Raw genomic sequence first — 17,070 nt, 5'->3', positions numbered from 1 at the left:
GTTATCTGTTAGAAGCTTACATTTTGAAGCTCTGTGTGCTCTGGTTTCTGTAACCGTAACCCTAAGCATATATGTGTTAGGGAAAAAAAACACATAATCTATATAAAAACAATTGGCTTTCAAACCTTTTTCAATTTTCTGCTTGAATCTAAAGTTCGGGAACTGTAAGTGTTGTGGTTTACCTAACCCTAGCCCCAGCCCCTAAGCACATAGGAGTTATACATGCAGAAAATTGTAAAAACAATAATAATAAAATATTAGTCTAACACACACACACACACACACACACACACACACACAAGGCTTCTAAACCTATTTGCCTTGTTTTCCGCTAGAATCTCAAGTTTTCAAGCTTTATGTGCCCTGGTTTCATAACCGTAACCCTAGGTCCATCCCTACAGAATATACTGTAGGTGTAATAAAAAAGTAGAAAGTACAAGTCTGTATGAAAATCATTTGGCTTTCCAACCTATTCACATTGTTTTGTGTTAAAGTCTCAAGTTTGGAAGCTGTACATATCTGCTTTGCATAACTCTAACCTTAAGCACCTAGGCATAATACATGCAAAATTGTCGAAAATAAAAAAGCAAGCTGAATGAAAAACAACTGGTTTCAATCATGTTTTCATTTTTATCTGCTTGAATCAGTTTGAAAGCTGTAAATGCCATTTTTTCCCTCATATCTATAATATGTTTCTATATTTTGTGTACACATACTTTACATACAAAAAAATACCAAACACAATAAATGTGGGTTTGTACCAAAATTTATTGCAATTGAATTAAAATCCAAATAAAACATGAAAGCGAATGTATCATCACAAAGTAAATCACAGTCATGTTCTGAGTTACAGATTTAATCGGTGTGATGCTGAATTTGCTTATTAAAAGGGGTGTTATAATCTCAATGTTTCACAAAAATGAAGTGCTCTTTTAAAAAGTCAACAAAATGTAGAATTTGTGTAAATATAGGTGCCTGGAAACCACACTATTGACAGTGTATTTACAGTTCCTCATGAGGGTGTGAGCTGAGGTATGTGAGAATTGTGTGCATGCATGAAGTGTGTGCGTGCCTCGGAGTGTGTTTAGAAGCACTTTCTGTGGACAATGGAAGGTCCAGCCTCTTCATACTCATCTTTGCTGATCCACATCTGTTGGAATGTGGACAGAGAAGCCAAGATGGAGCCTCCAATCCAGACTGAGTATTTACGCTCAGGAGGAGCAATCATCTATGTGTGTGTATGTGAGAAAGAGAGAGAGAGAGAGAGAGAAAGAGAGAGAGAGAGAATGAGAGAGTTTGGCTTATTTCAGATTGACCAAAAACATAGCCACATCATAGCGATATTAAAACAAGAATTAATCCACACATTTTAAGAAGAAATGTAGTGCACCGATATAAGGAAATATCCTGGTAAAATTAAAATGTTTACTTTGTGAATCTGCTGTGAATAAAAACAGTTATGATACAAAGTCTAAGTGTTATAATGATGTGTTCCAGTTCTGAGTGATATGTGACTTTAGACTTATGGAACTAAGAATTTGGAGTGTAAAAATGATATTGTTTGGGATCTGGAGTAAATCTGGAGATCTGGAATAAATCTGTTACTGTAAGAAGCAAGTGGAAGAACATTGTGTAAAGTAAGTTTTTGTGTGTAGCTTCCCTTTCTGTGCTAGCGTCTAAGGTTGTAGCACCAATCTGCAAAGTATGAGTATAGAAAACTGGTAACTGATTAGGTATCTGTATCTGAATATGTATCTGAGAGACCGCATTATACTTATCATTCATGTTTATGAATGCAATACCATAATTCTATTCATTTAGGAAACTTAACATTATCCCACATGACCTGAGATCTGTGACGTTTTCATTTAAATTGATACTTCGGGTTTTCCAGTGTGGTTATTTGCAGTGTAAACACAATGTTTTAATGTTTTAATAGCACTTCTTTCATTTTGCTGCCTTAAAATGAATAATAAATAAATAAGGGTAAATAAATAAAAGTGCAAGTTAAATAAAATTAGGGGAAAACTCATTGAAATTCCATTTGTTCAGCAATTCATCCATTCAGGGAAGTTAAAGGACACTACCAATCTGTCAGTGTAGGTGGACAATATGGCAAAAAAAAAATCATACTACAATATTTGAAGAAGATTTCCTGATGTACAGAACAATATTTAAGTTTGGAAAAAAAAAAGTGAAGTTCCAGGAAATTACAAAAGAAAGCACCAAATTACAAAAACAAACAAAAAATTTTAAATGTTGTCTAAAATAAATTAGTCAAAAAGAAAAAGGAGGAAACCTGAAACAATCAGTACAACAAGAAATTCTAACTAGCCAGTCATGGTTGCTCATTCCTACAATAATCAGTTCATAGATTTGAGCACAAAAGGGTACTTGATGTGGAAAAGGGAACATTACCTTGATCTTCATGGTGCTGGGAGCCAAAGCCGTGATCTCTTTCTGCATCCTGTCTCCGATACCCGGGTACATGGTGGTGCCTCCTGACAGAACATTATTGGCATAAAGGTCTTTACGGATGTCAATGTCACACTTCATTATGCCGTTGTATGTGGTTTCATGGATACCAGCCGACTCCATACCTGAAAAAAGAATGGTACATTTAATTTGAACTCATTCAACACATCCTTACTGACTCCTTGTAGTTCTATATTTTTATTATTATATAACTGGTTTGTAGCTGAGCCAATAGGACAAAGACAGAAAAATTGAACTGACCAATGAAAGAAGGCTGGAAGAGAGTCTCGGGGCAGCGGAAACGCTCGTTGCCGATGGTGATGACCTGACCGTCAGGGAGCTCATACGATTTTTCCAGAGAAGAAGAAGAAGCAGCGGTGGCCATCTCATTCTCGAAGTCCAGAGCAACATAGCACAGCTTTTCCTTAATGTCTCTCACTATCTCACGCTCAGCTGAGGAAGAAGAAATACATTTAGATTAAAAAAAATAAATAAATACACATAAAAACCAGGCAAAAGAACAAACAGTCTTTGAATAGTGATGTTATAGAGGCTTTATAATCTTAAAAACCCATTCTACATACAAGTTTACAGTAGGATCTATAGTATATATATATATATATATATATATATATATATATATATATATATATATGTATATATAGTAAAATGTCTCTCTCTATATATATATACTATATACACACACACACACACACAAACATACACGTACTGTATATAGATATGTATGTGACAACAATGTGCCTTCATGCCTCTGTAGCATGTGCACATGCAGTGTTAGAATACTTCCAATGTTATTTATGGAGGTATGACAATATATCAGCATGATCGTATACCCTTGTAAGGAAATCTGACACTGCTATTCCATTAACATTACTGTTATTGATTATGACATTACATGAAATGTAATTTTCAGGTGTGACATGGCGTGCTTGAAACCTGGCCTGGAATGAATGGATTAAATGAGAGGTGTTTTAACATTGCTGTGATAAACTCCCTGATCCTTTTAAAATGTTTGCTTTAAACTGTTCTAGCATTTTCTCTCATTGACTGAACCCTCACACAGCTGCTCTATGTTTTATAATGTTTATTTTTGATACCTAGGTCAATAAAATGCCCAATTATTCAAAAAGTCCTTTATTTCAAAGTTGAAAACCTTTTTTCTTGCCAAACTGTGAAGCTTCGAGTGGATTTGCAAGTGTGTATGTGTTTTTTTTAACCATTAAGTGACAGATCTTTGCTGAAAGTAAGTCTCTACACCGAATAATTCAGAAATTATTCAGCAGTATGAAAGACATGATCACCATCATAGCATTTTAAAGGTTAATGTCGTCTTCTTTAAACTTGGAAGCACTCAGTAAATGTGAGATACTGCAGTGGATACATCCATTTACACTTTACATTCTGCCAGCATTTATATATTCATTCCAGACCTCTGAACACACACACACAGACACACACACATGCACACACACACACACACACACACACACACACACGCACACACACATACACACCACCTGTTGGTGAATGTGCAGCGGGTTTAAAATTCTTTTAGCCACATGACAAGGACAATGACCTCTATTTCAGAACATTGCATACTCACATACACACACACACACACACACACATTCACACACCATCCAACTGTGTGAAAAGTGTCTATCTGACAACAGTTGGTTGGAAATCATAATCACCTGTAGTGACAAAGCTGTATCCTCTCTCAGTGAGAATCTTCATCAGGTAATCAGTCAGATCCCGACCGGCTAAATCCAGCCTCATGATGGCATGAGGAAGAGCGTAACCCTCATACACAGGCACATTATGGGTCACACCATCACCAGCATCCAGCACGATACCTACATACACACACACAAATGTACCCACTATGACACTGAAAGGGTTTTAAAGAAAAGAAACGTAGTAACGTGAAATTAAAAGTTTAATACAGGATGCTATCTGTTAAATCTGATTCATCTGTCCCAAATCTCATCATATGTCATCATCATTGCCTTTTCCCCATTTCTTCAGCTTGACGTACTGCTTAGAATAAGACAGCATAGCTTTCCGCCATTAGCTAAGCTGATCATAAGCCTAAACATAATTCAGCTACCTACTTATCTAACGTTAATGTTATATCTCTAGCATTACCTGTACGTAGCTAGCAAAGCTCTTTAACATTAAAAACAGTCATTTGTGATAAACAGTATGTCGAACCACAGAAGTGGAAAAAAAAAAAGGCCGATAGTGATGTCCTACAATCAGCTTTGCATTTGCAACTTAATCTGTGCCTTTGTTGGTCCAGGGATGCCTATAATTTGACAAAATCAGGACATGCACCTGATAATTGTTTTTTTTCTTGTTTCCTCACTATATCTCATAATCTCAGTAAACTGCAATGCAACATTAAAAGTGTAGTCTAGACTAAAAAGGATCCATATGTGTGTGTGCAAGTGTGTTTTCTCACCAGTGGTACGGCCGGATGCGTATAGTGACAGCACAGCCTGAATGGCCACGTACATGGCAGGGACATTAAAGGTCTCAAACATGATCTACACACAGACAAGAAAACAGTGGGCATTACAACACTGACCACATTTAACATAATGTTTGTCTGCATTATGTTTGTTTGCTGATGTGATGCAGCACGGAGATGTTAAACACACGGATGAGCTCAGTTAGTTTCTCTACTTCTTATTGCCTTCACCATTACTATTGTCATGAGCTGCATTTCAAATCAGAAACCATAACCTCATATTTAAAATGATTCACTAATCATTTGCTAAGGCAAATCACAGGATTAATGTGCTCTTTCTAGTTCATTATCATTGCTTTAATCATGGCTAATTCCCAGGGACATGTATGACGGACATTCCAAGTGATCTATTATTATGGTTTTTTGTAAGGAGATGTATTCAGCATTGTTGGAAGGAGTCTCCAGTGTCAGTACTTTGCAACAGTGAGACAAATTTTCCACCATGGGCAAGTCTTTAGGGACAGAGGACATTGCGTTTTGTGGTTTCCTGTTAATGAGCTGCATTCCTTCTGTTTTATTAACTTCTAAAAAAAATAGGAGGGAATGACTGTTTATAGCTGCTATTATGTAAGTGTTAACAGGAAATTGTTAACACTTACATAATAGCAGCTATAACATTTCACAATAATAAATGTATCTATAAACAGATTTTAAAAGTATGCCATGTTGTTCTTTAATATATATTTAAAATTGTTAGAGTGGCCAAATTGTTGGAAGTCCTGTTGTAGGAAAGTGTTCAACTTCAGGGTGGTAATGCATCACCAGAAAGAGAGAGAGAGAGAGAGAAAACAGTGTTTAAGAGTGTTTGCATTACACACCTGTGTCATCTTCTCTCTGTTGGCTTTGGGGTTGAGAGGAGCTTCAGTGAGTAGGACTGGATGCTCCTCGGGAGCCACTCGCAGCTCATTGTAGAAAGTGTGATGCCAAATCTGAGAAAGAAAAAAACAATCCAAATCACATGTAGAGACGTGATGGATGTTTACATTTTGGCCAAAGTGAAAGTTTCCATATACAGTGGGGTCCAAAAGTCTGAGACCACATTGAAAATCTGGGATTTTTTTAAATTTACAACTGGAAATAAACAGAAAGTTTAAGAAAAAAATGAATTGTGCAACATCTTGACTATTCAATATTTAATATGTTGCACAATTTGTATGTCTCTATTTAATTTCAAGTAAATTTGTGGTATTGACCATGTTAACTCCTTTGTACAAAAGGTCAGATTTTCTGTAAGTCTTATCCCTTCAGTTGAAGCACGTGTTCACACTGTCATTAAAGCAAAAAGGGGACATACCAAATACTAAGAAATACTGAAATTCGTGTAAATATTTCTAAGATTCCACTGAAAATATAATTTGTAATGAAAATCTTTGTGTTAAATTGAAAAAGAATGCCAAACAGAAGCATTTTCACTAGTGCTATCAGAATTTTGTATTTGTTGAAAAAACGTATATTTACATGGTCATGTCCTGAACGCTAAACTCAGTAGGGGTAACGTATATTTAGTAGCCAGATCAAGGATGACTTATAATGGACATTGGACAATGTGCCTTTTTATGGGCTAATTTAAGCGAAGACAGACTGTATAATGGATGTGCTAGAATTTCACTGGTCAGTTGCTCAGAACCATCTAACTGTCATTCCAGAGTGATACAAGCAAAGCTACTGAAAGTAATCAAACCCCAGCCAAGCCTCACGTTGGGTGGAAATGTGAGTCAGTGCAAGAAGGTTGAGCAATAAATGGAGAATGTTTGGAAATATGTCCTACAATTCCAACAAACTTGACATTTCATCCCACTGTACACAAGCAGATAAAAAAATACCATGGCCATCCATGGTGTTACCTTCTCCATGTCATCCCAGTTGGTGATAATGCCGTGCTCAATGGGGTATTTGAGGGTCAGAATGCCTCTTTTGCTTTGAGCTTCATCTCCTACATAGCTGTCCTTCTGACCCATACCCACCATCACACCCTGAAACACACAACATCCAACAATCTGTTAACAATCTGAAGAAAAAAGAGTCCAACTGTAACAAGCACACTCCTAACAATCATGCTTAATTAGCAAGACCATAACGCAACATTACTGAAGATCTGAAATGTAAAACTCAGTAACCTGATGGCGAGGCCTGCCAACGATGGAGGGGAAGACGGCTCTGGGAGCATCATCACCAGCAAATCCAGCTTTAACCAATCCAGAGCCGTTATCACACACCAGGGCAGTGGTTTCTTCTTCATCACACATCTTGACTCACACAGCTGAGGACCTACACACAAGAAAGACAGAAAGAAAGAAATAAAGAAAGGGAAAATGAAGAATAAAAAAGGAAAATGAAGAATAAAAATAACAATAAAAATTAAAGTATATGAATATTAAATCTAACTGATTCCTTAAAAATATGAAACTCCAATTTTTTTATATATTTTTTGTTTGATATTTTAGATATTTGAATTAACATGTAGGTTTACTAGAAGAGTTAATATGACTATGCAGTCGAAAAATAATGGGTTTTATTACATAGTACTTTATGAGGATATTAACCTTAGGTTTTACAAATTGGCAAAAAGAGATAAAGTAACAAAATTAAAAACTAAAAAAGACCAAAAAAGATGATAAAAAGATAAACGTGAATAATGAGAAAAGTGAAAGTAGACGAATAAATGACTCACTTAGTAGAGGAGAAGAAGAGGCTCTTTCGCTCCCTTTAGAGAGTGGACGATGTGTTCACCTGCTCCCAGTATTTATACACACACCTTCATGAAACCCACAACCTTTTTTGGACACAAAGTCTCTCTCACTCTCTCTCTCTCTATGTGTGGACAGACATGCTTTTGCCCTCAATGGAAAGGACAAGTGCAGGTTCATCTGCACAGAGACAATGTCAGACACTTAGTTAATATTAGATGGTCATTTGTTACACAGGCGACAGCAGTTAGATGTTTGAGGGGGAAAAGGTGATCACACTCTCTGTGGTAGGCCTAGTGCATGTGCATGTGTGTGTTCATAAAAAAGTTTGAGTTCAGATTAGGTTTGAGGGACATTTCTCTTCATGCAAATGTTCTTTAATAGTTATGGGATCTGTAACACACTACCTCAAGTATCATGAAACATTTACACCCTAGATATACAAAGTTAAAAAAAAATAATAACACATTCTATATATGTATTTTAATATCAGCTTTCCTTGGCCCAAAAAAGTTCCATCGTGTGGGAAAGTACTTTTCCCAATAGAGTCTCTAGAGTTTATACAGAATGCTATGAAAAAGGCTATGGTGGATGGTGAGGAAGGCTATGTTGGATGGTAAGGAAGGCTATGGTGGACTGTGAAGAAGGCTATGGTGGTCAGTGAGGAAGGCTATGGTGGACAGTAAGAAAGGCTATGGTGGACGGCGAGGAAGGCTATAGTGGATGGCGAGGAAGGCTATTGTGGACGGAGAAGAAGGCTATGGTGGACAGTAAGAAAGGCTATGTTGGACAGTGAGGAAGGCTATGGTGGACAGTGAGGAAGGCTATGGTGGATGATAAGGAAGGCTATGGTGGATGGTAAGAAAGGCTATGTTGGACAGAGAGGAAGGCTATGGTGGATGGTAAGGAAGGCTATGGTGGACAGTGAGGAAGGCTATGGTGGACAGTGAGGAAGGCTATGGTGGACAGTGAGGAAGGCTATGGTAGACAGTAAGGAAGGCTATGGTGGACGGCGAGGAAGGCTATTGTGGATGGAAAAGAAGGCGATGGTGGACAGTAAGAAAGGCTATGTTGGACAGAGAGGAAGGCTATGGTGGACAGTAAGGAAGGCTATGCTGGACGGTGAGGAAGGCTATGGTGGATGGTAAGGAAGGCTATGGTGGACAGTGAGGAAGGCTATGGTGGGCAGTAAGGAAGGCTATGGTGGACGGAGAAGAAGGCTGTGGTGGACAGTGAGGAAGGCTATGGTGGATGGTAAGAAAGGCTATGTTGGGCAGAGAGGAAGGCTATGGTGGATGGTAAGGAAGGTTATGGTGGACAGTGAGGAAGGCTATTGTGGATGGTAAGGAAGGCTATGGTGGACAGTGAGGTAGGCTATGGTGGACAGTGAGGAACTCTATGGTGAATGGTAAAGAAAGCTATGGTGGATGGTAAGAAAGGTTATGTTGGACAGAGAGGAAGGCTATGGTGGACTGTGAGGAAGGCTATGGTGGACAGTAAGGAAGGCTATGCTGGATAGCGATGAAGGCTATGTTGGGCAGAGAGGAAGGCTATGGTGGATGGTAAGGAAGGTTATGGTGGACAGTGAGGAAGGCTGTGGTGGATGGTAAGGAAGGCTATGGTGGATGGTAAGGAAGGCTATGGTGGATGGTGAGGAAGGCTATTATGGAGAGTGAGGAAGGCTATGGTGGACAGTGAGGAAGGCTATGGTGGATGGTAAGAAAGGCTATGGTGTATGGTAAGGAAGGTTATGGTGGACAGTGAGGAAGGCTATGGTGGATGGTAAGGAACGCTATGGTGGACTTTGAGGAAGGCTATGGTGGATGGTGAGGAAGGCTATTGTGGACGGAAAAGAAGGCTATAGTGGACAGAGAGGAAGGCTATGGTGGACGGTAAGTAAGGCTATGGTGGACGGTAAAGAAGGCTATGGTGGTTAGAAGAAATGTTGAACTACGGGATGTGTATATATAAAGTTAATACTACTCTAAAAGTTAGATGGCATTAACAGCCTACAGTAGACCAAGCATCGCTGCTAGAATAGCTAACCATGATCCGGATAGTGAGTGGAATGACACAGGTATGAACTCTTTTCAGTGCACAAGTTCTAGAAACCTTTGGCAAATGAAAACAGGGGATATGATTTTCCAATTTGACAATTTAGAGTAGTGGTATGGTAAAGATACACAGCTTTGCCTAGATTTCAGCTGGTATGAGCTGGTTAACCAAATGGCTGATTGGACAGCTCAGAACAATGTTAATCTAAACACTTCTTTTTTTATGTAGGACCTAACAATGGAGTTTTGCCTAAAGATTATAAAAAATATTGAAAAATACAAAACAATAAAATGTGTCTATTAGAAACATCATACTTTTATAATTTTAGAACCACTATTTTGTGGTAACTGCCAGTGAAATCACCTTTTTACATTATTTTTTACAATGGTTTCATTAAATATAAATCATCAATCTACTCTTTATTATAAATCAACAAACAGATAATGTGTCATAAATCATTTTAAGAAAAATGACCAAATGCAATGAGATTCCAGATTCTGTGTGAAACTTGTATGGTAATACTTCATATATATTTTATTATTTATTATTATATCTATATTTGTACGTGAGCTATATTTAGTTTATCTAAAGACCAGATAAAAAGATTTTAAGAACGGACATGAATCTAACAGTTTCAGTGAACAGAAATAAAAGTGAAGGCTGGAAGAATAAAGCTGTCAGTCAGGCCCAACACACACACACACACACACAAACTATAAATAAATAAGACTCTGTGGTGTTAAAATGGAGGAGAATGGCCTTGTCTCATCTGACCTGTGCTGTCAATCACAAATGCCAAAAGCGCTTTGCCGTAAGGAAGTCTCTAAATGCGCAACCATTAAAGGCAATGTAGAACAAGTGTCCTTCAAACAGGACATAAAGGGAGAACAATAAAATGTTGAGATGGAAAGATAAATGAGGCATAATGTGACCATGTTCAAATTGCTGTGTTCAAATCAGCTCAGTTTTAAACTCACTCAATACGAAATTTTTTTTTTTCCATGATGAAGCCTTATTTGCTTTGCTGACTTTATCTAATGAACATTAACATTTTTAAAAATGAATATACGGTATATATAATATAAATACGATTAATAAAACTCACAATTATTCACAATTATACCACAGTGCTATTGAATTCTCAAATCTGATTGGTCAGAAGGTGTTTAATTTTCTGTAACAGTATGGCTCTGACAATAGTGCTGGCTATAACTCAAATAATACATAATTCAGATTATTATATTATTGAACTGGCTATATGTTATCATTTCTATGAAAACACTACTAACTTCAAGAGAGATAGAAAAAAAACAGACTTTGCTAAATGAACGACTGCTGTACCGGACAGTGAGTATGTGTGGGTCATTATCTTGTTGAAATGTCCCTCTTCCCTCCAGAGTAAGTTTCTTGGCTGATGAGATTAAATTCTCCTCTAATATGTCCCAGTGCAACTTTTCACTGTGGGTATGGTGTTCATGGGAACTCTTCTTTCTCTAAACATGACGAGCCGAATTTTTAGTCTCACATCTTTGTCCTTCTTTTTTTTAGCAGAGGAGTTTTTGTGGGTGTAGGAATGGAGATGATTGCAGTCCAGTTTATTGCTTATTGTAACTGCTGTTCCTGCTGCTTTCAGGTCATCCTGCAACTCTTTTCAAATGACTGCTGGCTTCTCTTTCACCTTCCTTTTCATTAGTATGAGAGTGCGTTGTGAAATCTTGCATCAGGGACCTACCCAGAGATGATTAATTGTGGTTCCGTGAATGTAATACCTTCAAAGCAATTATACCAACAGGGATGTCTAAGGTTTTTGCTAAGGCTCTGCAACTTTTTCCATTTAAGCATTGTTGAATAATGTCATCCCTGAGAACTTTATGAACTCCTTCACTTTCACCATGATTGCTACTTGTTGTGTGAAATCTTCCCAACCAATGGCAATGTCTTTTATAATGACACCAATTGCACAAGGACATGTGTTTGCAGCATTTATATCTAGAACTTGATTTATATTTATGTAACCTTTACATGAATGAAGTCAGGTTCATAAATATGTGGACATTGACAAAGTTATTATTTTAGCTGTCTACCACAAAGTAAACAATGCTGACTTTCAGCTTTAATGTGTGAATATTTTCACCCAAATCTGGTGTAGGAAATACCACATTGTTTTATGTTGGTTTTCTGTTTTTGATAATTATCAATGGATTTCATTTTGTGGCAAAAGCTCTGTATTTACTCTGGTGATACGCCATAGCTCCTGGAGGGTATTCCTGACCTGGCCAGCTGTTGTGAAGGGGTTTTTCTTCACCATAGAGGTCTTCCATGGTCTTCTGGGTCTTTTGGTGTTCCTGATTTTCTTCTTGGGTTGGGGTGGCGCTCACAGTTGAGCTGTTTCCTTGACTACACTCACATATCTGTTATATTGGTGACTTAAGCTTTAGGATTGTGGGTGGGTTGGAATTTTACCAGGAATTTCCACTCTCTAACAACTATGGTGATCATGAATGACTACACAAGTAATAGAAGCTTCCAAACTTAAGAATCTAGCAGATAACCATGGAAATTGATTTGGAAGCCAATTGCTTTATTGTTTGCATTCCCCTTTTAGACTTGGGGGCTACAATTTGGGTAAGGAAAGCTTGAGCATGTGAAGTTTTCCTTTACATCTGTTCAGCTCTATTACAGATACATCATTCAGGTCAGTTTGAGCTGAGAGAAACAAGGGCAAATAACAATGCTCATTACAAAAGACTGGTGTTTTTAAATGTAAATCAAAAAGTTCCCTTCAGCCATTTCTATTCCTACCTGTGCACATGTACACCCACCATCAGGATGTGCCCTCAGCCCTGGAGAGGGTTTTCAAGGCATCATTTCCACCATATTTATTTACAATGAAGTGAACATAGGGTGTAGTTAACAAAACAGAATGATAGACACGAATGATTATAGAGCTTGGAGCTTCTGCATTTGTGACTTACTGTCTGCTGAAATGGATAAGTGATGTTGAAGTCACTTCCCAAAAATAATTGATGCCCAAGACTCACCTTGCTTCAGTGGATAATCACACCTGGATACTGTAGACTTGCACCCAAGAACTGTTTCTGTAATCATACAAACTACAATCCTACTATTTAGTATCACCCAGAAGAGGATGGGTTCTCCTTCTAGTCTGGTTCCTCTCAAGGTTTCTTCATGTCATCTCATTGAGTTTTGCCTTGACGTCATCACCTCGGGCTTGTTCATTAGGGATATAAACAGAAATCTACATCCAGATTTATGCAAAACTGCTTTGTGGAAATCTTTTGTTAAAACGTTACACAAATAAAATTGAACTGAGTAATTGTTTCAATATAAAGTTTTCTAATAGCTTTATTTAAAATGAAGCTCATTAAAAAAACAAACAAACAAACAAAAAAACCATTCCACCATATTGCACACATTTCAGCCCACCAACTGAGGACATACACCGTCTCTCTCCATGAGTTTCATGATTCTCCTCAAAAATAGACCCTATATAGAAAATAGGACAATTTGAATACACTCAGTAGTTTTCATTTTAAATAGAGATCCATTTTGCTCTAAATCATCCTATATTTACAGATCACTTTAGTGTAGAACAGCATTATACAGTAAATCAGCCTGTAAACAATCAGTGTTAAATATAGTACATCTTCTGTAGAATATATACACACATACACAGTAGCATAACATACAGCAGTGTTTTCCAGCTGTGCTCTGCACTTTACAGCTGTTCCTGCTCTAACACACCCCAGCCCCTCAGAACACACCCACATCACACATGCCCCATCCCAATACTCATTTATCTACGTTAATACATGTTAATGAGTTGATTTAGATACGTCATTGTACTAGTTCCCTGTGCTGAACTTTTTACTCGTCTACTTACTGGATTTACTAGAATGCCAACTGTTTTTTTTTTAACTCTTCTCCAAAAGTTAACACACAGAATGCAATCTAACAGGACTTCTCCATGGTGCTTATTTTATTCTCACACTTCTGAGAGACTGCATGCGTTACCCACAATGCACTGCTGCAGTTGTAACACTGAGAAAAATGGCTATGAGCAGTGAGCAGGTTTTCAAAATATTTGAATGAGTGTGTGATGAAATAAAGTGTAAAGTCGGTTATGTTCTCAGTGACAGAGCTAAATCTCATGTGTTTTGAGTCCATGTCCTCTGTCAAGCTCACGAGAACTCACAGGGCATTAGCTATGCACTCAGCTCAAATACAACAGTGACTCTTCTTTGTGTATTTATATGCACCATCTCTAGATCTCATTATAGCGAAGAAAATTTGATCACAGAAACATTTAGGACACACTCTCAGTGTGTTTCCTGTTAAAACGCACCTATTTAACCTAACACCGTTTTTTTTTTTTTTGGTAAAGATTGAGAAACACGCTAAAATGTTCAGTAGCACGAACACACTAAAACGATCTCTAACACACATGATGGAACTCACCTAATTTTCAGGCAACTTCGCAGCTCAGAAATGGCGCTTGAGTGTTATTGTGCAGTAGGAAGTGTATGCTAATGACCTGATGAGTTGAATTAGGTGTGCTAGAGCAGAAAAACACCCGGAGCACATCGCTTCAACATACTAATGCGCAAAGAACACTGCATGTGTGTGTTAATGAGCTGATAAGCTGAATCAGGCATGTTCGAGCAGGACACACACTATAATCTGCAGACACTCTGATTAATGCTTCTTGTACCTTGCATTCACCATCCTTCATCTCACAGTATATTTAAATACACACACGGTGTCCAAACCTCCTAGTATCGCAACAGTCACAACCTACACAAACACACACAATTTACACAGCATTCTCTCATCAAGTGTGTGTGCAGAGTTAAAGGGTGAGAAAGTCTATGTGATGCAAAAAATGTATTTCAACACACGTTGATGGAAATGAGTTTTAAAGGAACTACGATGGAAAGTAAAAACTCTCTCACACACACACACACACACACACACACACACACACACACACACACACACGCACATACATAGTGTAGTAAATACTCACTAGTTTAAATGCCATACACTTCTCCAACACATTAGACTCACGTCAGTGTAGAAAACAAATCCAAATTCTCTCTCACACACATGCAAGCGCACTATGCATGTGCTGATAATCTGTTATACAATATATTGCAATATTGGACATGCACAATATCATCACACCTCTTGTGTTAAGTCTGCCTATACAGGCAACATTTTGTGCAGCGAAATAACTTCGGTCCTGTTTAAAAAGCTAAGGGTCTTATTTCTTATTTTAATTGAAAGTGTTATTGATGGTGAAAGCAAAGTAAGCAAACATTGATCCAACTCAGGAGGATTTTTTTTGTTTGTTTTTGAAGTACGATATTGTCATAGTATTATAAACCATGTTTAAAAGATGTTTAAAAGTTAGGCAATCATGGCAATATCAAAATGTAATATTGACACATGCCTAACCTGTATACATGCAGAGTCCAGTCTCTGTGTGACTGGTGGCCCTGCTACACTGTCTGGAATCTATAAATAAACGTTTAGTGCAAGAAGCTCATCAGCAGCGAAAATGACAGACGCATGATGAGTGGACACAATGACATCTGACACGTGAGTTCAGGCTATTTGTTGCATGTAGTGTGTGTTACCAAAACTGTTTAAAACGGTCATCAGTTACCAAACACCAAAACGTCCCTCAGCTGAACCTTAGTACTGAAGAATCCCTAATTTATCATGGAGACAGATCGATACTTTAGCTGTGTAAGAAATATTTATACGAAACTGAAATCTGAGTATGTTGTGGTCATCTGTTAATGAATAAGGGCTCTGATACACCAAACTGTTGTTAAGCTGAAGCTGTTAAGAGGGATCACTGGTAACCGACGTTCAGCAAACCCATACATTCTAAGCCGCTATACACCAGTTAGTGGGAGTAGTGTGTATTCAATTAAAAAAAAAGCACACACACACACACAAGGAAGACCAAGTGTTATGGAAAGACAAAACCTATTGCAGAATTTAGTATGTGGAAATAACACGTGTCTTATTGTGTAGCTGTATCTGTACTTAATCCACAGTGGTACTATTCTTACATACTGTCTGATGAAGTTCTATGTGGCTTGAAACAAACAAGCTAGTTTGCTTTGCTAATTTTGGTTTGATATCAATGTTAATATCGACTCCGTACAAATAGATAATAAGAACACACTGATTTAGACTTTCACTAGAGAAGAGTGATTGAGAAAATAGAAATTGTTACGTTATCGGTGTTTGATAACTGATTAAATCACAAACAGCTCCTGGTTGAGGACTCAGCCTTTTTAACCACAGCCGCAGTACTCATTGCATTAGAGAGTTTAAATCTATGTTCCTCGTTTGTGCAAGAAACCTTTCCTTGGTTTTAAATGTCTATAAAGCTCCAGCGAAGCACATGAAGACGAGGATATGGAGTGCGAGCAGGTAGATCAGGAAGAAGTAGCGGGATTTTGCTCTGGATGTCAGCATCTTGGAGCAGTAAAGACTGCGGCCTCGCAACCAGCGTCGGCACGAGTGGACACCACTCTTCATCTGGAAATAAAGACAAGAGCAAATAATACACATTTTCAGCAAGGATGGACATGTAAGAAATCAAATATGTTGTTATAGCTAAATAATTATAAAAGAACAAACTTTTTTATTGATTTATAGTTACTTGTAATGTTGTGGAATGTCCATGAAACAAGTTATTGTATTCATTTACATGGAACTCCTCACAGGAAACTTCATATCAACAATTACACCCAGTCATTTGAATTTCAGCTGGAACTAATGTCAGACCTGCTGTTATAGAAAATTAATCAACACCTCCTGACCAATCGGAATCAAGAATTCAACTCCACTAGGGCATAAATAAGCAACAATGAACACCGAGAACATTGAAGAAGAATTTGAAGTTCATTATTAGTCCAAGATGTCCATTAATCTTGAAATGAATTTAGGTCATAACCATGGCAACATTGATGGTGCCTGGCCTGAATGCTTCATTAATCAATGCTTCATTAATGAATTGAATGACATGGATTAATGCAGACAAAAATTATTTATAGTCACAGTTGCACAATAGAAATAGATAGGAAATAGAAAGATAAGACTTGAAACTTGGCTAAATGAGTTCTTGAGCTACTTTCATATCATTCAGTTATGAGGAAGCAAAGATGTATAAATGATGTGCCATCATGTGGGTAAATTTGGTCAGTAGACATGTAAGCCAGACTGAACGCTGGAGAGTTCCACACCTCTACCTTGTCT

General features: G+C 37.7%; 2 protein-coding genes across 3 annotated transcripts in view; both read right to left on the bottom strand.

The window, feature by feature from the left end:
• Positions 1 to 750: 750 nt before the first annotated feature.
• On the bottom strand, positions 751 to 7,848 carry LOC113526557 (actin, alpha cardiac muscle 1). The gene is made up of 9 exons (XM_026913717.3): positions 7,701 to 7,848; positions 7,147 to 7,297; positions 6,874 to 7,002; positions 5,848 to 5,958; positions 4,961 to 5,045; positions 4,191 to 4,352; positions 2,737 to 2,928; positions 2,419 to 2,600; positions 751 to 1,228 (listed from the first exon to the last, which is right to left on the bottom strand). Exons 2-9 carry the CDS (start codon positions 7,273 to 7,275, stop codon positions 1,085 to 1,087), a joined length of 1,134 nt encoding a protein of 377 aa, XP_026769518.1. The 5' UTR covers positions 7,276 to 7,297; positions 7,701 to 7,848; the 3' UTR covers positions 751 to 1,084.
• A 5,271-nt stretch (positions 7,849 to 13,119) lies between these two features.
• The window catches only part of LOC113526806 (golgin subfamily B member 1), a 57,463-nt gene continuing 53,512 nt past the window's right edge, over positions 13,120 to 17,070 (bottom strand). For both annotated transcript variants that reach the window (XM_053234750.1, XM_053234751.1), the window contains exon 29: positions 13,120 to 16,350. In XM_053234750.1, coding sequence (XP_053090725.1) covers positions 16,192 to 16,350 — 159 coding nt within the window. In that variant the 3' untranslated portion in view covers positions 13,120 to 16,191. The remainder of the gene's footprint in view (positions 16,351 to 17,070) is intronic.

This window comes from Pangasianodon hypophthalmus, chromosome 6 (genome assembly GCF_027358585.1).
Source record: "Pangasianodon hypophthalmus isolate fPanHyp1 chromosome 6, fPanHyp1.pri, whole genome shotgun sequence".
In the NCBI taxonomy this organism is placed as follows: domain Eukaryota; kingdom Metazoa; phylum Chordata; class Actinopteri; order Siluriformes; family Pangasiidae; genus Pangasianodon; species Pangasianodon hypophthalmus.
This window is presented reverse-complemented; position numbering and strand designations above follow the sequence as displayed.